We start from the raw sequence: 25000 nt of genomic DNA, 5'->3' as shown, positions 1-25000 counted from the left end.
CACACACTCCTGGTGGGGCTTCTCACACCCATACGCACGCACGCATGCACACACACACACACACACTCCTGGTGGGGCTTCACACACACACACACACACACACACACACACACACACACACACACACACACACACACACACACACACACACACACACACACACACACACACACACACACACACACACACACACACACACACACACACACACACACACACACACACACAAACAGACAGACAGATAGTGACCTACCGCTGTACTACTGGTACTGGGAACTGCCTTCAGAAATTATTCATTCCCCCATTACTTACTCCACATTTGTTGTGTTACAGCCTGAATTCCATGTATTTTTTTATATTTTTTATCTCACCCACCTAAACACAATGTCCCATAATGACAAACATGTTTCCAGGATTTTTTATTTATTAAAAATTAAATACAGAAACATGTCATTTACATGAGTATTGACACCCCATGTCAGAATCCCCTTTGGCAGTGATTACAGCTGTGAGTCTTTCTGGGTAAGTCTCTAAGAGCTTTACATACCTGGATTGTACAATATTAGCACATTATCATGTTTCAAATTCTTCAAGCTCTGTCAAATTGGTTGTTGATCATTGCTCGACAGACATTTTCAAGTCTTGCCATAGATTTTCAAACCGATTTAAGTCAAAACTGTAACTAGGCCACTCGGGAACGTTCAATGTCGTCTTGGTAAGCAACTCCAGAGTATCTTTGGATTTGTGTTTTAGGTTATTGTCCTGGTGAAAGGTGAATTTATCTCCCAGTGTTTGTTGGAAATCAGACTGAACCAGGTTTCCCTCTAGGATTTTGCCTGTGCTTAGCTCTATTCCATTTAATTTTATCTTTAAAAACCTCCCTAGTCAAGCATACCCATAACATGATGCAGCCACTACAATGCTTGAAAATATGAGTGGTACTGTAATCAGTGATGTGTTGTGTTTGCCCCAAACGTAACGTTTTATATTTATAAAAAACTTAATTTCTTACTTTTCTTTTTACAGTTTTACTTTAGAGCCTTATTGCAAACAGGACACATGTTTTGGAATAGGTTTTATTCTGTACAGACTTCCTTCTTCTCACTCTGTCACTTAGGTTAGTACATGCATTGTGGAGTAACTATGATGTTGATCCATCCTCAGTTTTCCTCCTATCACAGCCATTAAACTCCGTAACTGTTTTAAAGTCACCATTGGCCTCATGGTGAAATCCCTGAGCGGTTTCCTTGCTCTCCGGCAACTGAGTTAGGAAGATAGTCTGTATCTTTGTAGTGACTGGGTGTATCGATACACCATCCAAAGTGGAATTAATAACTTCAACATGCTCAAAGGGGATATTCAATGTCTGCTTTTCTAAAAACCAATCTGCCAACGGCTGCCCTTATTTGCGAGGCATCGGGAAACCTCCCTGGTCTATGTGGTTAAATCTGCGTTTGAAATTGTATATGTGGGGTGCAGAGATGAGGTAGTCATTCCAAAATCATGTTAAACACCATCATTGCACACAGAGTGTCCATGCAACTTATAGTGAAGCACTTTTTTTTTTTACTCCTGAACTTATTTAGGCTTGGCATGACAAAGGGGTTGAACACTTATTTGACAGAAGACATTTCACCTTTTTGTTTGTTTGATTCATTTCCAAAAACATCCTTCCACTTGGACATTATGGGGTATTGTTTTTTTAGGCCAATGAAGACATTCTGAAGGCACTGTATATTTTAACACCCGCTATTGAGTGCTGCTACTGTGGCACAGCCACCAGAGCCATACCAGCTGCACTGCTTAACCCCATACACCAGTACCGCCAGTAGCTGTGTGTGGCGCCCAGATGGCACTGCCCACTGGCACAGGAGCCAGTCGGGGCATGGTGATGCTGTTGGGGTTGGCAAGGCTGGCACACCGTGTGGTGTGTGTGTGTGTGTGTGTGTGTGTGTGTGTGTGTGTGTGTGTGTGTGTGTGTGTGTGTGTGTGTGTGTGTGTGTGTGTGTGTGTGTGTGTGTGTGTGTGTGTGTGTGTGTGATGTGTGTGTGCATTAAGTCTCCCCAGAGGTGGTGCCAGGGAGTGCCAGGGGGCAGACAGAGTGGCTGAGGGTGAAGGGGGGGTTGGATAGAAGGATGGCAGGATGGAGGGAAGGCCTTGCCAGCCCTTCTCTCTTCCATTATTCATTCATTTGCTCACCCTGTTCTTCCCAGTCGTCTGGTCTCTGGGTGTCCATGCCAAGGCCCCATTGTGTGTGTGTGTGTGTGTGTGTGTGTGTGTGTGTGTGTGTGTGTGTGTGTGTGTGTGTGTGTGTGTGTGTGTGTGTGTGTGTGTGTGTGTGTGTGTGTGTGTGTGTGTGTGTGTGTGTGTGTGTGTGTTGGAGGGATCCCAGGTGGGCATGCCCCTTTTAGGAACTTCGTAAATATCTTCTTATGTGGCATTGGCATCAGTGACAACTAATAAATAAGCCTAATGTGACAGGGATGATATGATCTAATGACAGGGATGATAGGATCTAATGGCAGGGATGATAGGATCTAATGTGACAGGGATGATAGGATCTAATGTGACAGGGATGATAGGATCTAATGACAGGGATGATAGGATCTAATGACAGGGATGATAGGATCTAATGACAGGGATGATAGGATCTAATGACAGGGATGATAGGATCTAATGTGACAAGGATGATAGGATCTAATGACAGGGACGATAGGATCTAATGACAGGGATGATAGGATCTAATGACAGGGATGATAGGATCTAATGACAGGGATGATAGGATCTAATGACAGGGATGATAGGATCTAATGACAGGGATGATAGGATCTAATGACAGGGATGATAGGATCTAATGTGACAAGGATGATAGGATCTAATGACAGGGATGATAGGATCTAATGACAGGGATGATAGGATCTAATGTGACAGGGATGATAGGATCTAATGACAGGGATGATAGGATCTAATGACAGGGATGATAGGATCTAATGACAGGGATGATAGGATCTAATGACAGGGATGATAGGATCTAATGACAGGGATGATAGGATCTAATGACAGGGATGATAGGATCTAATGTGACAGGGATGATAGGATCTAATGACAGGGATGATAGGATCTAATGACAGGGATGATAGGATCTAATGACAGGGATGATAGGATCTAATGACAGGGATGATAGGATCTAATGACAGGGATGATATGATCTAATGTGACAGGGATGATAGGATCTAATGACAGGGATGATAGGATCTAATGTGGTCCTTCTGTAGCTCAGTTGGTAGAGCATGGCGCTTGTAACGCCAGGGTAGTGGGTTCGATTCCCGGGACCACCCATACGTAGAATGTATGCACACATGACTGTAAGTCGCTTTGGATAAAAGCGTCTGCTAAATGGCATATATTATTATTATATATTACTAATGACAGGGATGATAGGATCTAATGACAGGGATGATAGGATCTAATGACAGGGATGATAGGATCTAATGTGACAAGGATGATAGGATCTAATGACAGGGACGATAGGATCTAATGACAGGGATGATAGGATCTAATGACAGGGATGATAGGATCTAATGACAGGGATGATAGGATCTAATGACAGGGATGATAGGATCTAATGACAGGGATGATAGGATCTAATGACAGGGATGATAGGATCTAATGTGACAAGGATGATAGGATCTAATGACAGGGATGATAGGATCTAATGACAGGGATGATAGGATCTAATGACAGGGATGATAGGATCTAATGACAGGGATGATAGGATCTAATGACAGGGATGATAGGATCTAATGACAGGGATGATAGGATCTAATCCACCATAACAAAGTGTTGATATTTACATTATATTACATGTATTTATTTGCTTGTGTTAGTCGGCTCGCGAACCCTTCACACACACACACACACACACACACACACACACACACACACACACACACACACACACACACACACACACACACACACACACACACACACACACACACACACACACACACACACACGTTATCTTACAGACTGCCTCGACAGGGTGCCCTGGTTAAATTGGCACTGCCTCGACAGGGTTCCCTGGTTAAACTGGCACTGCCTCGACAGGGTTCCCTGGTTAAACTGGCACTGCCTCGACAGGGTGCCCTGGTTAAACTGGCACTGCCTCGACAGGGTTCCCTGGTCAAACTGGCACTGCCTCGACAGGGTTCCCTGGTTAAACTGGCACTGCCTCGACAGGGTTCCCTGGTCAAACTGGCACTGTCTCGACAGGGTTCCCTCGTCAAACTGGCACTGTCTCGACAGTGTTCCCTGGTTAAACTGGCACTGTCTCGACAGGGTTCCCTGGTTAAACTGGCACTGTCTCGACAGGGTTCCCTGGTTAAACTGGCACTGTCTCGACAGGGTTCCCTGGTCAAACTGGCACTGTCTCGACAGGGTTCCCTGGTTAAACTGGCACTGTCTCGACAGGGTTCCCTGGTTAAACTGCCACTGCCTCGACAGGGTTCCCTGGTTAAACTGGCACTGTCTCGACAGGGTTCCCTGGTCAAACTGGCACTGTCTCGACAGGGTTCCCTGGTCAAACTGGCACTGCCTCGACAGGGTGCCCTGATTAAATTGGCACTGCCTCGACAGGGTTCCCTGGTTAAACTGGCACTGCCTCGACAGGGTGCCCTGGTTAAACTGGCACTGCCTCGACAGGGTTCCCTGGTCAAACTGGCACTGCCTCGACAGGGTTCCCTGGTTAAACTGGCACTGCCTCGACAGGGTTCCCTGGTCAAACTGGCACTGTCTCGACAGGGTTCCCTGGTCAAACTGGCACTGTCTCGACAGGGTTCCCTGGTTAAACTGGCACTGTCTCGACAGTGTTCCCTGGTTAAACTGGCACTGTCTCGACAGGGTTCCCTGGTTAAACTGGCACTGTCTCGACAGGGTTCCCTGGTTAAACTGGCACTCTCTCGACAGGGTTCCCTGGTCAAACTGGCACTGTCTCGACAGGGTTCCCTGGTTAAACTGGCACTGTCTCGACAGGGTTCCCTGGTTAAACTGGCACTGCCTCGACAGGGTTCCCTGGTTAAACTGGCACTGCCTCGACAGGGTGCCCTGGTTAAACTGGCACTGCCTCGACAGGGTTCCCTGGTCAAACTGGCACTGCTTCGACAGGGTGCCCTGGTCAAACTAGCACTGCCTCGACAGGGTGCCCTGGTCAAACTGGCACTGTCTCGACAGGGTTCCCTGGTCAAACTGGCACTGTCTCGACAGGGTGCCCTGGTCAAACTGGCACTGTCTCGACAGGGTGCCCTGGTCAAACTGGCACTGTCTCGACAGGGTTCCCTGGTTAAACTGGCACTGTCTCGACAGGGTACCCTGGTCAAACTGGCACTGTCTCGACAGGGTGCCCTGGTCAAACTGGCACTGTCTCGACAGGGTGCCCTGGTCAAACTGGCACTGTCTCGACAGGGTGCCCTGGTCAAACTGGCACTGGACTACAGAGATAAACCCATGACTGTGTGGCATGACAAAGTAGTGATACCGCATTTGATTGGGAATGTCTAGAAGGACCAGTGAACTAGATTAGAGGAACACTGTTTCAGAAGAGACAGATAGAATGTACGTAGAATAGAATGTACGAGACATAGATAGGTAAGGGAGGAGAGAGGGAAAAAGGGAGGCATGGAAAGGAAAGGGCGATACCCGATCGCCCAAATGACCCGGGCCCGGTAATGAACAGGACAATTACAATTCCGCCCAAGTCACGACTACCAAAATAAATGTAAAAAACGATGTAGCTATAACCACTAACTTTATGAAGACTTTCATTTCGCTCTCTCCACCCTCCCTCTCTCTCGTTTTTTTTGTGTGGTGCTTTAATAGGATATTGATCGACAGAAGCAGATTCGATTGTGCCCTGCCACTGAATTGTGTAATGGGTGCACAAAGCCAAGGTCACACTGCCATATAGACGGGGTTGGGTGGGGAGGGGGGGGCTGTCGCCCCATTCAATACCATGAACGACCTCTCATCTTCTGCACTGTGCACAAGTCAACCCCCCCACCCCTGCCTGGTTCCACGCATGCACACACACACACACACACACACACACACGGAGCGTCATAATGTCGACCTTACGTGCACCTCCACACTTCCACTGGAATTACGCTAAAGTGCATCAGCTTTCTGATGCCAACTGTTCCACAAAAAAAAGGAAAAACACACACATTCGCCCAGGAAGTGTATGTGTGTGTGTGTGTGTGTCCACCAAAGTCATGGCTGTGTATACTGTCCAGCACTCTATCTGGCCATATAGAGCAGTCCCCTTAGAGAGACCCGTCGACCCCCACCCACACAGATACACACAGATACAGCTTTGCTGACTGGGTAGATATGGACACTTTGGGCCAGTGGCTATTTAAGGGAAGACCAGGCACCCTTCGGCAAACCACGGGTGCTGTCAATGTTTTGGGGGGGAGGGGAATCTCTAAGGGGATTGCTCTATATGGCCAGATAGAGTGCTGGACAGTGTGTCTGTGATCGTCTTCAAGATGGAGAGAACCTGGAGTGCACTCGTATGGACCTTGTCAGGAGGCAGGAGTTTCCTGTTGCTACAAGTTGTGCAGGGTTTTGTTCCAGCCCTGTAGGTCTGTCTCATGTGCACTGTGTCTGTGTATTAAAGGTTTACAGTATTCTTTGCCTGACCTGTTGATTGGCAAAGGCATTTTATTTGATGTATTCAACACAACACTTCATTCCATACTTGATTTATTATGTATTGGGCATTTAGAAGAAAAAACCTTTCTAGACTGTTAGCTTTAAGGGCCACACACAGTCAGTCAGATGTACAGTAGCTAAGTGAATAAAGCTCCCTTGTGGCTATGTTGTGGCTGGAAGAGAGCGAGAGAAAGAGAGAGAGAGAGAGAGAGAGAGAGAGAGAGAGAGAGAGAGAGAGAGAGAGAGAGAGAGAGAGAGAGAGAGAGAGATAGTGAGTGGTAGAGAGAGAGAGAGAGAGAGAGAGTGGTAGAGAGAGAGTGGTAGAGAGAGAGTGGTAGAGAGAGAGGGATAGCGAGAAACAGCAAAATAAAAAGTTTGTAAGAGAGAGAGAGAGAAAGAAATCTTCCAGAAAACATATGCCACCCGGTAACTTCCTTTCTTCTACCCCCCCCACCCCCACCCGTGTCACAGATGTTGGGATAAAAGCCCAACTCTTCATAGAACCAGATCCATTATGCATATTCCTTAATCTTGTTAACCATCACATGCCAGGACTTCTGATGCGGGGGCCGCGCTATGCCTGCGCTAATCAGACTAATATCACAAGCTAGTGATACACATACACCCCCTCTCTCTCACACACACACACACACACACACACACACACACACACACACACACACACACACACACACACACACACACACACACACACACACACACACACACACACACACACACACACACACACACACACACACGTCCCAATAGAACACAACCTATTGTACACTCAGGATCAAGAGATCCTTCTGGTTTCGTCCCAAACAGACACACACAACTCCACAATAAACGATTGTCTGATTGCTTGCCTGACACGTCTCACACACACACACACACACACACACACACACACACACACACACACACACACACACACACACACACACACACACACACACACACACACACACACACACACACACACACACACACACACACACACACACACACGCGCACACACACACACACGATGGGTCTGCCCTGCCCTACCCTGTCCTCTGCCAACACAATGGAGGCATCTGGAGAGGGCCAAGACCTGGGTGCCAGCTCTGTGAGACTGAGAAGGGGGGGGTTGTGTGTGTGTGCCTATGTGTGTGTGTAGGTTAAATCCTAGTGGGGGGGGGGATTCACACGGTGGGCCGGCTGCCCGGGTCCGCCCTGTCTGGATCCCCTTGGCACTCCGGTCTCCCCCAACTCCCCCCTCCCCGTCTCACCTCCCCCCGCATCTCCCTGACCATCCCCACTATGGCTGGTCCTAGGTGTGGTGCGGCCCAGCCCAGCCCAGTATTGGGTCACGACAGTGTGTGTGTGTGTCTGTGTGTGTGTGTGTGGTAGGGTGGTCATCAATGCACCTTTGATCAAAAGGGGCTCCAGCCGGAGTGCTGACAGGCACTTTCAATGGGCTATTGTTAGCGGGGGCTATCGACAGGGCCGTATGGATTGTTCTGCACTCTGTCACTCTCCTCCCTCCATCCATCCCTCCCTCACTCTCTACCCCCCTCTCTCTACCGCCCCGTGTTGCGCGTAGACGGCACTTTTTAAAGGTCACGTTTGCTTCCCCTCCCCTCCCTTTCTCACTCTGCCTCTCCTCCCATCTCTCTCTTTTGTCTTTCCCGTCTCCTCCTCCTTATCCGAACGACGACGATGGCTTTCTTTTGCTCAGTACTTCGTCTCGCTACGTCCCTCACCTCTTTCTCACCCCTTCACTTTCTCGTTGCCCCATTCTCCTTCCCCTAGAGGGCTTTTACACGCAGGTCCTACAGAGTCCCCCAGTCCCAACACGACACACCAGGCGATCATTACGTAGGCCTTCTTGTCGGGTCTTGGGGACCAGCTATGATGCCACAGCAGACGGGTGCCTGGTCTTGTTTTAGTTCACTTCCAGCCTTACCTGAAATAAAAGGGACTCCAGGGCGTGTAATGCAGCGGCTCAGTGTAGGAGTGCTGATCTAGGATCAGGTTCCCCCCATGTATTATTTCCTTATGATCTAAAAGGCAACTGGTCCTATCAGTCCTTTGGGAATAAGGGCCCAGATCTTAGTTGATCTGGGTCTTTGCTTTTAGCCGACTGTCTGATTTGGGAGAGATTTGGGGTTTGCTCTTAGTTCATTAAGAGAGTATGTGTGTGTGTGTGTGTGTGTGTGTGTGTGTGTGTGTGTGTGTGTGTGTGTGTGTGTGTGTGTGTGTGTGTGTGTGTGTGTGTGTGTGTGTGTGTGTGTGTGTGTGTGTGTGTGTGTGTGTGTGTGTGTGTGTGTGTGTGGGGGGGGGGCTCTCCGTACTGGTCCTGATAAATTGCATTAGTGGGCCGGACCATATCGATGGCAGATCTGCAATCAAATCACAGCCTGCAGGGATCTCTTTGTGGAGGGGGAGAGACAGGGAGAATGGAAGAGAGAGAGAGGGAGGGAGGGAGAGACAGGGAGAATGGAAGAGAGAGAGAGGGGGGGGGAGAGACAGGGAGAATGGAAGAGAGAGAGAGGGAGGGGGGAGAGACAGGGAGAATGGAAGAGAGAGAGAGGGAGGGAGGGAGAGACAGGGAGAATGGAAGAGAGAGAGAGGGAGGGAGGGAGAGACAGGGAGAATGGAAGAGAGAGAGAGGGGGGGGGAGAGACAGGGAGAATGGAAGAGAGAGAGAGGGAGGGGGAGAGACAGGGAGAATGGAAGAGAGAGAGAGGGAGGGAGGGAGAGACAGGGAGAATGGAAGAGAGAGAGAGGGAGGGGGAGAGACAGGGAGAATGGAAGAGAGAGAGAGGGATGGGGGGAGAGACAGGGAGAATGGAAGAGAGAGAGAGGGAGGGGGAGAGACAGGGAGAATGGAAGAGAGAGAGAGGGAGGGGGAGAGACAGGGAGAATGGAAGAGAGAGAGAGGGAGGGAGGGAGGGAGAGACAGGGAGAATGGAAGAGAGAGAGAGGGAGGGGGAGAGACAGGGAGAATGGAAGAGAGAGAGAGGGAGGGGGAGAGACAGGGAGAATGTAAGAGAGAGAGAGGGAGGGGGGAGAGACAGGGAGAATGGAAGAGAGAGAGAGGGAGGGGGGAAAGAGAGAGAGAGGGAGGAAAGGAAAGAGAGAGAGAGAGGGAGGGGGGGGACAGGGAGAATGGAAGAGAGAGAGAGAGGGAGGGGGGAGAGACAGGGAGAATGGAAGAGAGAGAGAGGGGGGGAAGAGAGAGAGAGGGAGGAAAGGAAAGAGAGAGAGAGAGGGAGGGTGGGGGAGACAGGGAGAATGGAAGAGAGAGAGAGAGGGAGGGGGGGGAGAGACAGGGAGAATGGAAGAGAGAGAGAGGGAGGGGGAGAGACAGGGAGAATGGAAGAGAGAGAGAGGGAGGGGGAAAGAGAGAGAGAGGGAGAAAAGGAAAGAGAGAGAGAGAGAGGGAGGGGGAGACAGGGAGAATGGAAGAGAGAGAGAGGGAGGGGGAAGAGACAGGGAGAATGGAATAGAGAGAGAGGGAGGGGGAGAGACAGGGAAAGAGAGAGGGAGAGGGAGGGAGAGAGGGAAAGAGAGAGGGAGGGGGGAGAGACAGGGAGAATGGAAGAGAGAGAGAGGGAGGGGGGAGACAGGGAGAATGGAAGAGAGAGAGAGGGAGGGGGGAGAGACAGGGAGAATGGAAGAGAGAGAGAGGGAGGGGGGGGAGAGACAGGGAGAATGGAAGAGAGAGAGAGGGGGGGGAGAGACAGGGAGAATGGAAGAGAGAGAGAGGGAGGGGGAGAGACAGGGAAAGAGAGAGGGAGAGGGAGGGAGGGAGAGACAGGGAAAAGAGAGGGAGGGGGGGGAGAGACAGGGAGAATGGAAGAGAGAGAGAGGGAGGGGGGAGAGACAGGGAGAATGGAAGAGAGAGAGAGGGAGTGGGGGGGAGAGACAGGGAGAATGGAAGAGAGAGAGAGGGAGTGGGGGAGAGACAGGGAGAATGGAAGAGAGAGAGAGGGAGGCGGGGAGAGACAGGGAGAATGGAAGAGAGAGAGAGGGAGGGGGAGAGACAGGGAGAATGGAAGAGAGAGAGAGGGAGGGGGAGAGACAGGGAGAATGGAAGAGAGAGAGAGGGAGGGGGGGGAGAGACAGGGAGAATGGAAGAGAGAGAGAGGGAGTGGGGAGAGACAGGGAGAATGGAAGAGAGAGAGAGGGAGGGGGAGAGACAGGGAGAATGGAAGAGAGAGAGAGGGAGGGGGAGAGAGGGAAAGAGAGAGGGAGAGAGAGAGGGAAAAAAAGAGAGAGAGGGAGAGAAAGAGAGAGAGAAAGAGAGAGAGAGGGAGGGAGGAAAAGAGAGGGATGGGGACAGGAAAAGAGGGAGTGGGGGAAGGAAAGAGAGAGAGAGAGAGGGAGGGAAAGAGAGAGAGAGGGAGGGAGGGAAAGAGAGAGAGAGGGAGGGAGGGAAAGAGAGAGAGAGGGAGGAAAGGAAAGAGAGAGAGAGAGGGAGGGTAAGGGAGAGAATAAAGAGATAGAGATTGAAATAACAAGATGGACAAACTTACTCTGTGAGACTCGCACGAGTTCAGCAACACTGAAGACCCCCGATGTGACGAAGCTGTCCTGGAAGCCAAGATGTCCTAAAAGCGCGAGAGAGAGAGAGAGATAGAAAAGCACAAGGTGATGCTATTGCCAACAGAGGGATCGGAAACATGAAAGAGGAGGTATAAGGGAAGAGGTACAGGATTCCCCACGTTTCTTTTCAAACACACACCACGACATTCTCTCCTGTTACGCAACACACACACACGCACAAACACACCCACCCTTCCATGCCTCGGTGGGAAAGAGAGGCCGTGTGGGGGAGGAGGGTGTGTTTAGGGTAACCCAGAGGGCAGGGCACATCTGGGGCCTCTGTCCCCATGGGTGTGTGTTTGCCTCTCCCAACACTACAGCAGGGGGCTCCAGGAGGGCCCCTAATCAAACTACTGGAGCATGTCTTGAGTTGGTAGTAAACAAATTTGAGTGTCGAACTAAATCCCATCTCCACCCATCTTCTAAGACTTTTTTCCAAAACTTTGGACATGCTTTCCTACACTTTCCCCCCTCACAACTCATCTTCATTGCCCAGAACTGTGTCCCAGACAGCACGCAATAGCCTTATAGCGCACTGCGTTGGACCAGGGGCCCATAGTAGTCTGCTCAAACGTAGTACACTATTAAGGGAATTAGGTACACCCACCCCCATACAGGGAGTGTTGGCAGGTGAAACTCTGGTCGGTGGCTGAGGAGACCTGCAGCATGTGGACCACTAGATTCATACATAAAGAAGGCAACTGACAGAGAGAGTAGAGGGTGGACGGGGGTAGAGGCAGAGAGAGTAGAGGGTGGACGGGGGTAGAGGCAGAGAGATAGATACTAAGAGGCAGGGAGAGAGGTAGACAGAAAGAGAGCCTCTTGCGTGAGAGAGCGATAATATATACGGCTCATTGCGAGCCAAACTGCTGACATTAGCTGAAAGTCTGTAGACCCACAGAGCACTCCCGCGCAGACGCCCCTGAGACTGGACGGGGGGGGGGGGGGGGGGGGATGGGGCAGAGAGGGAAAGAGAAGGAGTGGGATTGAGAAAGAGATGAGAGAGGAATAAACAGGACAAGAGGAAAGGAGAACGAAGGAGAGAAATGGTGTGCTGGAGAAGCAGTGCGAACGGGAAAGAGGGGGAACATGGGGGAAAGAGGGGGAACGAGGGGGAACGTGACAAACAAGAGAAAGAAGGAAAATGAGAATGTGAAAATTCAGAGACAGACAGAGAGAGACGGAAAGTGTGTGTCGGAGAATTGAGAGAGACCAGGAGGGAGAGGAAGTTTGAAAAAGAGTGTGTGCGCGCACGTGTGCTAAGCGTTAAGTTAAATAGTGTGTGTACAGTATATTTGTGTGTGTCCCCGTGTGTGTCCATAGGCAAGTTAAATTGTGAGCGTACACTATATATATATACACGCGTGTGTGTGTGTGTGTGTGTGTGTGTGTGTGTGTGTGTGTGTGTGTGTGTGTGTGTGTGTGTGTGTGTGTGTGTGTGTGTGTGTGTGTGTGTGTGTGTGTGTGTGTGTGTGTGTGTGTGTGTCGTAGAGAAGTCAAAGTTTCCATGCTTTACATACTTGTGAAACAACAATTACACAAAGCGTGTGTGTGTGTGTGTGTTCGGGCATGTCTGTCTGTCTGTCCGTCTGTGCAGAGAGCATAACACAGCCCCACTGTGGGATTGTAGGACACAGCGGCATAGCATAGCCACAGCGCACTAGCCTGAGCTGCTGGTACAGGGAGCAGGAAGGTATATATATATATATATGCACTCGGCAGCCCGGGTTCAACAAGGCCATTTCCATGAGTGAGCGCCTCGTATAGGGAGACAGGGGGGGGGCTGGGCTTCTATATCTCAACAAGGATAATCACTCCCAGCTGTGTCCACTGAGACAGAGAGAGAGAGGGGGGGGGCTGAGAAAGAGAGTTAGAGAGAGGGCAGAAGAGGGAGAAGGGGGAAAAGAGAGGGAGAAGTAAGAGAAAGAGAGGAGGGTAGGACGAGCCAGAGGTTCGGCTTTCATAAGAGCTGGGAGAGCTAACCTCCCCTCTGACTGGCAAGGGAGACCAAAAAAACTCAGCTCAACGGCGTGGGAGGGAGGGAGGAAAAAAGGTTGAGGCCCAAGTTCAACTGAGTTAGGGGAGAGAAAACGTGTCCCTACCAAACAATGACAAGTCAGAGAAAACTTTTGACATATCAACAAGTGCTTTTCTGTTTGCTAAAATGTGTGTGTGTGTGTGTGTATTGTGGCTAAAACGTGTGTACATTGTTTCCAAAACGTGTGTGGGTATTGTTGCTAAAACGTGTGTGTTAGTTGTTTCAAAAATGTGTGTGTGTGTTTGTATTGTTGCTAAAACGTGTTTGTGAGTTGTTTCTAAAACATGTGTGTGTGTTGCTGCTAAAACAGGTGTGTGTGTATTGTTTCTAAATCGTGTGTGTGTGTATTGTTGCTAAAACATGTGTGTGTTGCTGCTAAAACGTGTGTGTGTGGCTGCTAAAACGTGTGTGTGTTGCTGCTAAAATGTGTGTGTGTGTGTATTGTTTCTAAAATGTGTGTGTGTTGTTGCTAAAACGTGTGTGTGTGTGTGTATTGTTTCTAAAATGTGTGTATGTTGCTGCTAAAACGTGTGTGTGTATTGTTTCTAAAACGTGTGTGTGTATTGTTTCTAAAACGTGTGTGTGTGTGTATTGTTTCTAAAACGTGTGTGTGTGTATTGCTGCTAAAACGTGTGTGTGTGTATTGTTTCTAAAACGTGTGTGTGTATTGTTTCTAAAACGTGTGTGTGTGTATTGTTTCTAAAACATGTGTGTGTTGCTGCTAAAATGTGTGTGTGTGTGTATTGTTTCTAAAAACGTGTGTGTGTTGCTGCTAAAACGTGTGTGTGTGTATTGTTTCTAAAATGTGTGTGTGTTGCTGCTAAAACGTGTGTGTGTATTGTTTCTAAAACGTGTGTGTGTATTGTTTCTAAAACGTGTGTGTGTGTATTGCTGCTAAAACGTGTGTGTGTGTGTGTATTGTTTCTAAAACGTGTGTGTGTATAAAACGTGTGTGTATTGTTTATAAAACATGTGTGTGTATTGTTTATAAAACATGTGTGTGTATTGTTTCTAAAAACGTGTGTGTGTGTATTGTTTCATATGTGTGCAGCAGTAGAGGGTGTAAAGGCGAGGATATCCTCTGGTCTTATCTAATGGCCTGTGGATTGTACAACAAGCCTCTTGTCCTCGAAAGACACCAGTCAAGCTTTGTCAAACAGCACGTAGCACCCGGACCCATGGGTCAAGGTTAACCAGGAAAGGCCACACACACACACACACACACACACACACACACACACACACACACACACACACACACACACACACACACACACACACACACACACACACACACACACACACACACACACACACACACACACACACACACACACACACACACGCTTTCTCAGTCACACACTTGCGCAGACACACAAACATTTGCAAACACATATTTGAACACACACACACTTTCCCCTCACAGTCACACAGCATGTTTTCCTGTGCTGACGACAGAGGCGGGGGGGGGGCGAGACGAGGCGACGTCGCGTCAGAGCACTGGGTGTGGGTGAGGAGGGGAAGAGGTAGTAAAGTGTGTGTGGAGTCAGCATTGTTGAAACCACAGCTTCTCTATTCTAACCGCCAGGGTCAAGTGCAGGATATGTCTAAGTTAGTGGGCCAAAGCTGACGGTATAGTTACTCTGCCTATGCAGCGCCGAGTACACCGACTGAAACTAGAGCGATGCAGAGCAACAGCCATTCAGCGTTTACTTTTAGGAGGCACCCTGTGGCATTTTATATGTCACACTAGTGTTGGGTGGAATTGATCAAACCGAGTGTAGGTGGTAGGGGCTAGGACTGTGTGACAAGGTTTAGTGTTTATTCTAGATGGGTTGGGCAAGGTGGTTGGTCTCTGGGAGAGAAATAAACTGTAGGTTAGGTTGAGACATAGTGTGAGCTGTATGTTAGGTTGAGACAGTGCGAGCTGTATGTTAGGTTGAGACAGTGTGAGCTGTAGGTTAGGTTGAGACAGTGTGAGCTGTAGGTTAGGTTGAGACAGTGTGAGCTGTATGTTAGGTTGAGACAGTGTGAGCTGTAGGTTAGGTTGAGACAGTGTGAGCTGTAGGTTAGGTTGAGACATAGTGTGAGCTGTATGTTAGGTTGAGACAGTGTGAGCTGTAGGTTGAGACAGTGTGAGCTGTAGGTTAGGTTGAGACATAGTGTGAGCTGTATGTTAGGTTGAGACAGTGTGTGAGCTGTATGTTAGGTTGAGACATAGTGTGAGCTGTAGGTTAGGTTGAGACAGTGTGAGCTGTAGGTTAGGTTGAGACAGTGTGAGCTGTATGTTAGGTTGAGACATAGTGTGAGCTGTAGGTTAGGTTGAGACATAGTGTGAGCTGTATGTTAGGTTGAGACATAGTGTGAGCTGTAGGTTAGGTTGAGACATAGTGTGAGCTGTATGTTAGGTTGAGACAGTGTGAGCTGTAGGTTAGGTTGAGACAGTGTGAGCTGTAGGTTAGGTTGAGACATAGTGTGAGCTGTAGGTTAGGTTGAGACAGTGTGAGTTGTAGGTTAGGTTGAGACAGTGTGAGCTGTATGTTAGGTTGAGACATAGTGTGAGCTGTATGTTAGGTTGAGACATTGTGTGAGCTGTAGGTTAGGTTGAGACAGTGTGAGCTTTATGTTAGGTTGAGACAGTGTGAGCTGTATGTTAGGTTGAGACATAGTGTGAGCTGTAGGTTAGGTTGAGACAGTGTGAGCTGTAGGTTAGGTTGAGACATAGTGTGAGCTGTAGGTTAGGTTGAGACAGTGTGAGCTGTATGTTAGGTTGAGACATAGTGTGAGTTGTAGGTTAGGTTGAGACAGTGTGAGCTGTAGGTTAGGTTGAGACATAGTGTGAGCTGTAGGTTAGGTTGAGACAGTGTGAGCTGTATGTTAGGTTGAGACATAGTGTGAGCTGTAGGTTAGGTTGAGACAGTGTGAGCTGTAGGTTAGGTTGAGACATAGTGTGAGCTGTAGGTTAGGTTGAGACATAGTGTGAGCTGTAGGTTAGGTTGAGACATAGTGTGAGCTGTAGGTTAGGTTGAGACATAGTGTGAGCTGTAGGTTAGGTTGAGACATAGTGTGAGCTGTAGGTTAGGTTGAGACATAGTGTGAGTTGTAGGTTAGGTTGAGACATAGTGTGAGCTGTAGGTTAGGTTGAGACATAGTGTGAGCTGTAGGTTAGGTTGAGACATAGTGTGAGCTGTAGGTTAGGTTGAGACATAGTGTGAGCTGTAGGTTAGGTTGAGACATAGTGTGAGCTGTATGTTAGGTTGAGACATAGTGTGAGCTGTAGGTTAGGTTGAGACATAGTGTGAGCTGTAGGTTAGGTTGAGACATAGTGTGAGCTGTAGGTTAGGTTGAGACATAGTGTGAGCTGTAGGTTAGGTTGAGACATAGTGTGAGCTGTATGTTAGGTTGAGACATAGTGTGAGCTATATGTTAGGTTGAGACATCAACTATTATCTGGTACAGTACATGATTGAGCGGTTGAGATGACCTGTCTGTTAGGCTGAGGTGACTTTTAGGAAGTGTGTGTGTGTGTGTGTGTGTGTGTGTGTGTGTGTGTGTGTGTGTGTGTGTGTGTGTGTGTGTGTGTGTGTGTGTGTGTGTGTGTGTGTGTGTGTGTGTGTGTGTGTGTGTGTGTGTGTGTGTGTGTGTGTGTGTGTGTGTGTGTGCGTGGGAGGGAGGGAGGGAGGGATTATTCCCTCTGCTGAGTACCCACACATGCACAACTCATCTCGACCCGGCGCTACAGCCAGCCAGCAGATGGACTTTGGCTCCCTCCCAAAAAAAGAAAACATTAAATCAAATAAATAAAACTAAAATATCACACAGGCATTATGGGAGGTGATGTTGGATATCCACAAGAGAGGCACATGCAAGATGGTGCGAACTTCAGTTCATCCACAGGGGAGGAAAAAAGAGAGAGAGAGAGAGAGAGAGAGAGAGAGAGAGAGAGAGAGAGAGAGAGAGAGAGAGAGAGAGCAGATGAGCGGATGACATCAGCTACATATGGGCCAGGGGGTGAGAGGAGGAGGGGAGGTGAGAGGGAGGGGGGAGAGAAGGAGAGAGGGAAGGGGGGTGGGGGAATAAACAAGCTCCTCATCTGTCTGTCTGTGTTAATTGCTATAAAAAGTCCCAAACACAAACACAAGGCGGGGTGGTGTCACGCGCAAATAGGTCCCTCTCCCTATACTAAGTACCACTCCCAGCTATCTGGGGAGTGGGAAAGACATTTGTTATAAGGCAACGGGGTGTTGGCAGGGACAATCTTAAGATATGGTCATGTTATAAAAACAACACTAGACACTTATGAGAGAGATGGTCAACCCCCCCCCCCCCCCCCTCCCCAAACACACACTCTTCTCGTGGCTAGGTAATGGCCTCCCGTCTCCCCTTTGGCTTTAAGGTGCTAGATGTTCACACGGGGGTGAGCGTGTTGTAAATCGTCAGCTCCGAGCAGCCCAGGAGAAGAGGCCTGGCTGGGCCACAACCACACTGCTTAGCGAAGGCAAAACACATGTCCGTGTGTGTGTGTCTGTGTGGTTTCGGCGCGGGGGGGGGTTGAAAAATAAATCAACTCTTTCTCCCCGACAGTGGCCAGACAATTTTTGGCACGGATAATTTAAAAAATCCAACTGGCAGAAAGTACTGTAGTTTAAAATCGTACAGGAAGGTTAAGTGAATGTGAATAGAAGTGGACGTATGTGGAATGGACCTTCCCATTTGACACTAAAAATAAGAAAAATGTCCCATTACCCGATTGCACCTTTGTCATTGTTTTGTCAATAAAAAAAATAGTAAGACTTCCTTCCTCCCTTCAAGTGAACACTGCTCTGACGTGATTGGATACCGTAGGTTAAAGCAAGGACTCTACACGCCACACGGCTTTGCGCAATCCAGTCGTGTTGAGATCAGTGATCACTTCAAGGAGGGAAGTATTTTCAAAGCATTGGCTCGGCAGGCACTGGTTGGGGGTGTAATTTTACAGACGGGCAGGAGTAGGAATGAAGACAGGTGAACTTACACACACACACACACACACACACACACACACACACACACACACACACACACACACACACACACACACACACACACACACACACACACACACACACACACACACACACACACACACACACACACACACACACACACACCTGTGTACTGGTCATTTTAGTAGCACGATTGCAGAAAAAGCACTTCATAAATCAAATGTGCTATGATAGTACTAGTATACCACAGTAGTACGACAGTAGTTCTATAGTAGAGTACAACGTTGTCATTAGACTCTTACCGTTCTCAGGCTGGTCCTTGATGTCAGACTCACTCTGCTGGTTGGGACTGTCTGACTGGCCATCTAGAGAGAGAGAGAAGAGAGAGAGAGAGAGATACTGTAAGGGACTGGAGCAAAGGGTCTCACTACGTAACTTTCATGAAAGCCAAGATGGTACATTTTTCGTCGACAAGGAGACGCCATGGATATACACAAGGTAAGACAAGACTGCGAAACTGAGTCCATGAAAAGACGCGGATAGGGTAAGATTCTTCGGTCGCAATACTCAATGCATTTTGTCACCACAGTACTGTGCATGTGAGTGCGGTCGGGGGATTGCCTACAGTCAGAGGGTTAACCCAACCCGCCGGGTGTGTTCTGTGTGAGTGTGTGTGTGTGTGTGTGTGTGTGTGTGTGTGTGTGTGTGTGTGTGTGTGTGTGTGTGTGTGTGTGTGTGTGTGTGTGTGTGTGTGTGTGTGTGTGTGTGTGTGTGTGTGTGTGTGTGAATGAGTGTGCTCAGGTGAAACCCTAGCCCCCATGTCTCAAGCTCTGCGATCGATGCGAGTGTCTGTCCCCCCCCGGCCTACGCATCGACTGCACACTGGCACAGCCTGAGCCACACTGTAGGAGACTGCAACCGTAGCTATAGACAGACTGACTGACTGACAGGCCATGGGCTAAAGCTACTGTAGACTACTGGCTCGTCTGGTCTAGTGTGGTGGGTCGATGCCCCTCCTCCTCGATGACATTGACTCTGCCTTCGTCTCATCGTACTCTACTGTGCTGTCCAGCCTGTGTCAGCGTCTTCACTGTCCTGACAGTGCACTACGCTGTCTGTGGGTGTTGTGTGGAAAGGTGTGGTGGCGTGGGGTGTCGGAGTGTTTTTCTGGGGTTTTAGACTGACATGTTTTCAGATGTGGTGTCGGTCAGAGGTGGGGAAGGAGTTGAGGAATTTGTGGTTGGGGAAAGGAAAGGGGGAATAAGGCTTCTGGAGAGAAAGCCCAGTGCGAGGATGTCACACTGTTGGCAAACACTTTTGGAAATTGGTCTGGCTGGAGAAACACTAAGAAGCCGATGCCTGCCGCAACAACTCCATCCATGGCTCATAAAACCCATACATTTTACGGGCAATTCTTCTGCCACGGCGCAAGAACGTCTAACACCGTCGTTAGCGGTGACAGCGACTGTGAGGGAAGTCACGTGTAAAAAGAGCCGTTCTTGGTGCCGAAGAAGTCCGCTCCTTATGTTTCGCCTCCCCCTTTTTTTTCGACTCCCCCCCTTTTTTTATTTTTTATACTGCTGCCAAAAATGGCAGAGGAACATAACCTCTGGATGATTTAGCTGCTGCTGGGTTGTATCGATCCGACGGGCTGCAGATAAAATTGTTGGGAGTGGGAGAAATATTACCCATCTCCACTCTGGGAGTCGGGACTGAAGAGAGCCAAGCAGAGAGACAGAGAGCTATGACTCAAGGCCTGCTGGGCTGATAGGACGACGTGCCTGGTATTGCTGCTACACATAGGCTGGAAGGCTGATTCACTGAAACTAGTTTGCTTGTGTTCTACTGAAATAGGTACAAGATGTTTGCCAGAGTAGTGAAATAGTTGCAAGAGGAGGTACTTATCTTAACAAGGCTGAGATAAAATCGAACCAGGACCATGGTTTTTTGGCATAGAGTTTCACCCCCCCCCCCCCCCCACCGCCCCCCGAAATGTTTTTCTGCTCTGTTGCTGGCGAGAGAAATCAGGCTGAGTGCGTTTTACACCAAATGTTTATCTCTAAAAACAAAGATTTTTCAGAGGCAAGTGTTACCAGACAAGCTGATTGACCCCTTTGATCTGTCGGGGGGGAGAGTGTAAAAGGTCCATTTCCGAGGCAACCAATGACGCGGGGGGAAACAAAAAGAAAAACGTTCCGAACATACGTGACTGGAACGTCAAGAGGGGTGACGGGCAACGAAAGGCGGCAAAAACAGCGAAGGGAGGACAGAAAGTCAAAAGTGTTGCTTGAAATACTAAAACAAATCAAAAAAAGGAGAAAGGTTTTTGGCTGGTGGTTTCCCTCCACTCGCAAGACAAAGTAAACAATTTAGAGGGAACTTGTTTGCATTCTGCTCAGCGTTTGTGGTCTGCATCAACAGCTTAAAACAAAGGCAATTGGGAGGCCCGCGGAACAAAACGTCCCCCCCAGCAACCGAACAGAGGCGGTTGAAAGAGGGGTGGGGTGGGGGTGGTTCGCCGGGGGCATGAGGCTAGTGGCTGGGTGCTGCTGGGTGTGGGTGGGGGAGGCACTTTCACACAGTCCACAGCCCCCCCCCCACCCTAGTCTACCCCGGCTCTCACGCGCCTTTCCCCCTCGCTAATTAAATATGCAAATGAGGCGTGAGACCCAGACTGTGTCTCACATCTGCATTTACCCCCTGTTGAGGGCCCTCAGAGCTGGGAGAAAGGGGGGGGGGGGGCAAAAATCTGGCCGATTAAAACAAAACAACAAAAAAAACACACTAAACAACAAACAACGAACCCCCCTCCCCCACACACACACACAAACAAGACCTATTCACACAGCCTCTATACAAGTCCCTTAACAAGTCGCTCTTTATCTTTCTCTCCCTCCGTCTGAAGGGAAGGAGGAGAGGACTAGAGCCAGGGGCCGTGTCTGGTATAGGGCTCTGACCACCTCCCACCCTTCACTACTACGTCTAAGAGCCCTGAAGGGGTGGGCACTTGATGGGGGGGACCGGTGGGGTACAGAAAGTAAAGAAAGCCAAAAGACCCCCCCCCCCACGCACCTCCTTCCAGTCCAGACAGAGGATGCACTACAGCCACCATAGATCAACGGCTGGATAAGAGACCGTTCACTATGGTTACGCCGTTATGAATGTGCACTGTCATGGAATTTATCACCCCTCACTGGAGGCATTAATACATTGCAGGATTAGTGTCACAGCTCCTTCTACGGCGGGCCAATAACTTTCATACGACTAATTAACGGTCCGAGCTGTGTGAGGCTGTATTTTCACCATAGCAACCAACATTTTTTTTTACAACGGAGTCATGAGAGAGAGAGAGAGAGTGAGTGAGAGAGAGAGAGAGGAAAGCCTGGGTCGTGTTCATTAGTGCACACCGTAGCAAAATGTTTTGTAACAGAAAACAAGCATTTCTGATTGGACACTCTCAGGTTGTCTATCCGTGTTTCAGTCCGTTTGCTACCTAATGAATACGACCTAGGGTCTAACTGTGGCTGCATACCGTTGGTTCTCTGTATTGTCTTTAACACGACCTGGCTAGACCAGTAACACTCTTAACCACCGAGCTGGTAAACTTTTACGAGCAGGCCCTCGTCTATTAAACGGACCAATGGGAGAGAGCAGATTACAGTAGAGTACGTTATACTACTACTAGAGTGGGAGTATATAGTGGTGTCTCGGGCCTGGAAGAGAGATGAGGAGAGCTGGGGGAATGTGCGTGTGTGTGTGTATGGAATGTCTTCATGGCTGGTAGTTGAATTAGTGAACGAGTTGACACACTAATTAGATCGTTAGGGGACGTCCTCGCGGCTGCATGTGTGCTGACTGCTCTACTGGTGCAGCTCTTTGCCTCAGACACACACATTCCCAGGTCATCCCTCTGTCTCGTCCCTCCCTCTCCTATCTCTCTCTGCTTCACTCTAGTCTCTTTCTGTCTGCGCTCTCCCCGTCTTCTCCCAGATTTGTCTCTTTCGGCTCCTTCGGCCTCCCTCGCTCCTTCGGCCTCCCTCGCTCCTTCGGCCTCCCTCGCTCCTTCGGCCTCCCTCGCTCCTTCGGCCTCCCTCGCTCCTTCGGCCTCTGTGTACCCTCTCTTTTTCCTCCCTCCATCCCACAGTTCTCTCCCTCTCTTCAGTCTCCCCCTCGTTCGCTCGCAGTCTCCAGTGTCTCTTTCTTACCTTCTCTCCCCCCCCTCTCCCCCTCTGAGCCTCGACTGAGAGGGGAACACCGCCTGGCCCGCTCAGCCCGCCCCAGCGGCCACTTCATTATGCATGCGCCAAACCCTCTGTACCTCTCCCGGGTCCCTCTCCCTCCCGCCGGCCCGCTTTCCCACCAAGTGCTCGTGCTGTAATCCAATTGTGTGTTAAAACCCTGCTTTCTAAAGGCCCTTTTGCACACTGAGCCCAGGAACACGCATGCCAATAAAAGAGGAGGCAGAAACTTCATTTAGAAATACAAACGGCCCTTTCTGTCCGCCATCAATGGAAGGTGAAGCCACAGGGATTGGCTTATTGTTTTCACAAGTATCGTCTCCTCTCGTCTCCCTCCCGAGCTTTTTTTTCTTCTCCAACCCCTCTCGCCGAGTTGAGCGTCAAGCCCGGGCTTTGTCGAACGATTGTGGCCGGATTCGCCAAAACCTTCGGATTTAATTTGGCATTCCCGTAAGCCTCTCGTCCTCCATCCCTCCCTCCTCTCTCCATCACCCTGACACCCTCCCTTCCTCGGAATGAAATGGTACATGACCGGAGAGCCCTTCCAGAACAATCCACCACCGGGACACTTGATGTGGGTTTTGTTATATCAACTGTAACACTCGTCCCAATCAACATGGAGATTAGCCGTGGGAAGTTTCAAGTAGCTACAGTACGTGACAAAACGTAAGCGGCCATTTTGAAACGTTTCTCTGAAATCGGTCCCTGTAGGGTTAAACCTGAAGGTGCGCTGAGGTCCTTTCAGTGCACGGTGTCAGCACACAGGCGCTACTCATATCTAGCCTGCGCCAGGGCAAAGTAGAGAAAGGAGAGAGCATATAGGGAGAGCCTGCCCGGGTGAGTTTGTTTCTGTCTGCGTTCCCTGTGTCCAGTGTTTGGCTAACCTCGACCTTCATCCAGGCTCCCTTACGTCACTCCATATTTAATAAGCTCAGTGTTTACATGGAAACCCTTCTGCTTCTCATCTACGGCACAGCCTCGATCCCACTCCTGCGCGTGTGTGCGATTGCTAGCGTGTGTTTGATTGTACTGAATGTGTTATGTGTGTACATGTGTTGCGTTCCGCTGGCGAGCGTGCGCGGGGCTGAGGAAGAGGGGACAAACGAGTGTAAAGTTACGGTGGCCGTGTTTACAGATCCCGACTGTCCTTTCAATCTAGACAGCCCGGGCGTTTGAGCGCGAGCGCGTGTGTGGAAATAAAAACACTGACCACCTTGGAGGAGTGTGGAAGAAGAACAAGGGCATAAAGGGTTCTGTTTTCCCGTCGGCCTGAAAACCGGCCCTGGAAGAAAACAAAAACGGGTTGTTCAGTAGGGCAACAAACAAAAAAAAAGAGGGGAAAAAAGAAGTTTCCAATTGGAAAAGTTCCAGGAGAACCTTGCCATTTCTAAAGGTTTTCAAATGTCTCTTACCCATTGAACATAGCCCAGGCATCAAGGGCTAATGTTTGGTCTCTCAATACTGTACAAGACATAATAACGTCTTTAATTATCTTATCCAATATCCTGAACGTCAATAAGTTATGTTTGTGCCGTAACGCCCCTCCCAAACCACTAAAGAACACACTCCACTGTGTGTTACTGAGTGTGTCAAGGGCTGGTGAACTGTGTGTGTGTGTGTGTGTGTGTGTGTGTGTGTGTGTGTGTGTGTGTGTGTGTGTGTGTGTGTGTGTGTGTGTGTGTGTGTGTGTGTGTGTGTGTGTGTGTGTGTGTGTGTGTGTGTGTGTGTGTGTGTGTGTGTGTGTGTGTGTGTGTGTGTGTGTGTGTGTGTGCAAGGTTTGGACATAGGCATTAGGGAACGTCTCCAGTTGTCCTCTGTCTATTCTATTTGTTGCCGTTTCCACAAGTGAAGGAAGGTGTGTGTAGGTTCAGGTCGTTCACGGTTTGATCCCGGTTGCTACTGCAGCCCTGGTAAAGCTGTAAGCACTCTGCTGCCTCTTCTCCAGTCTGCCTCCATTCCAGCCTGTCTTCACCTCAACAACTCTCCTTCGTCATCATCTATCATCCCCACCTCTCTCTTCACCCATCTCCACATTCATCTATACTCCCATCTACCCGATCCATCTCTACCTCTCCACATTCATCTATACTTCCATCTACCCGATCCATCTCTACCTCTCCACATTCATCTATACTTCCATCTACCCGATCCATCTCTACCTCTCCACATTCATCTATACTTCCATCTACCCGATCCATCTCAACCTCTCCACATTCATCTATACTTCCATCTACCCGATCCATCTCTACCTCTCCACATTCATCTATACTTCCATCTACCCGATCCATCTCTACCTCTCCACATTCATCTATACTTCCATCTACCCGATCCAGCTCTACCTCTCCACATTCATCTATACTCCCATCTACCCGATCCATCTCTACCTCTCCACATTCATCTATACTTCCATCTACCCGATCCATCTCTACCTC

At 49.2% G+C, this 25000-nt stretch overlaps 1 protein-coding gene across 7 annotated transcripts in view; it reads right to left on the bottom strand.

Moving 5' to 3' along the window:
• nfia (nuclear factor I/A) overlaps nt 1-25000 on the bottom strand; it is a 190762-nt gene that overhangs the window by 45162 nt on the left and 120600 nt on the right. For all 7 annotated transcript variants that reach the window (XM_046301554.1, XM_046301553.1, XM_046301555.1 and 4 more), the window contains exons 3-4: nt 18633-18695; nt 11238-11312 (exon numbers count right to left, since the gene is read on the bottom strand). In XM_046301554.1, coding sequence (XP_046157510.1) covers nt 11238-11312; nt 18633-18695 — 138 coding nt within the window. The remainder of the gene's footprint in view (nt 1-11237; nt 11313-18632; nt 18696-25000) is intronic.

Source organism: Oncorhynchus gorbuscha, linkage group LG15 (assembly GCF_021184085.1).
Source record: "Oncorhynchus gorbuscha isolate QuinsamMale2020 ecotype Even-year linkage group LG15, OgorEven_v1.0, whole genome shotgun sequence".
Taxonomy (NCBI): Eukaryota; Metazoa; Chordata; class Actinopteri; order Salmoniformes; family Salmonidae; genus Oncorhynchus; species Oncorhynchus gorbuscha.
This window is presented reverse-complemented; position numbering and strand designations above follow the sequence as displayed.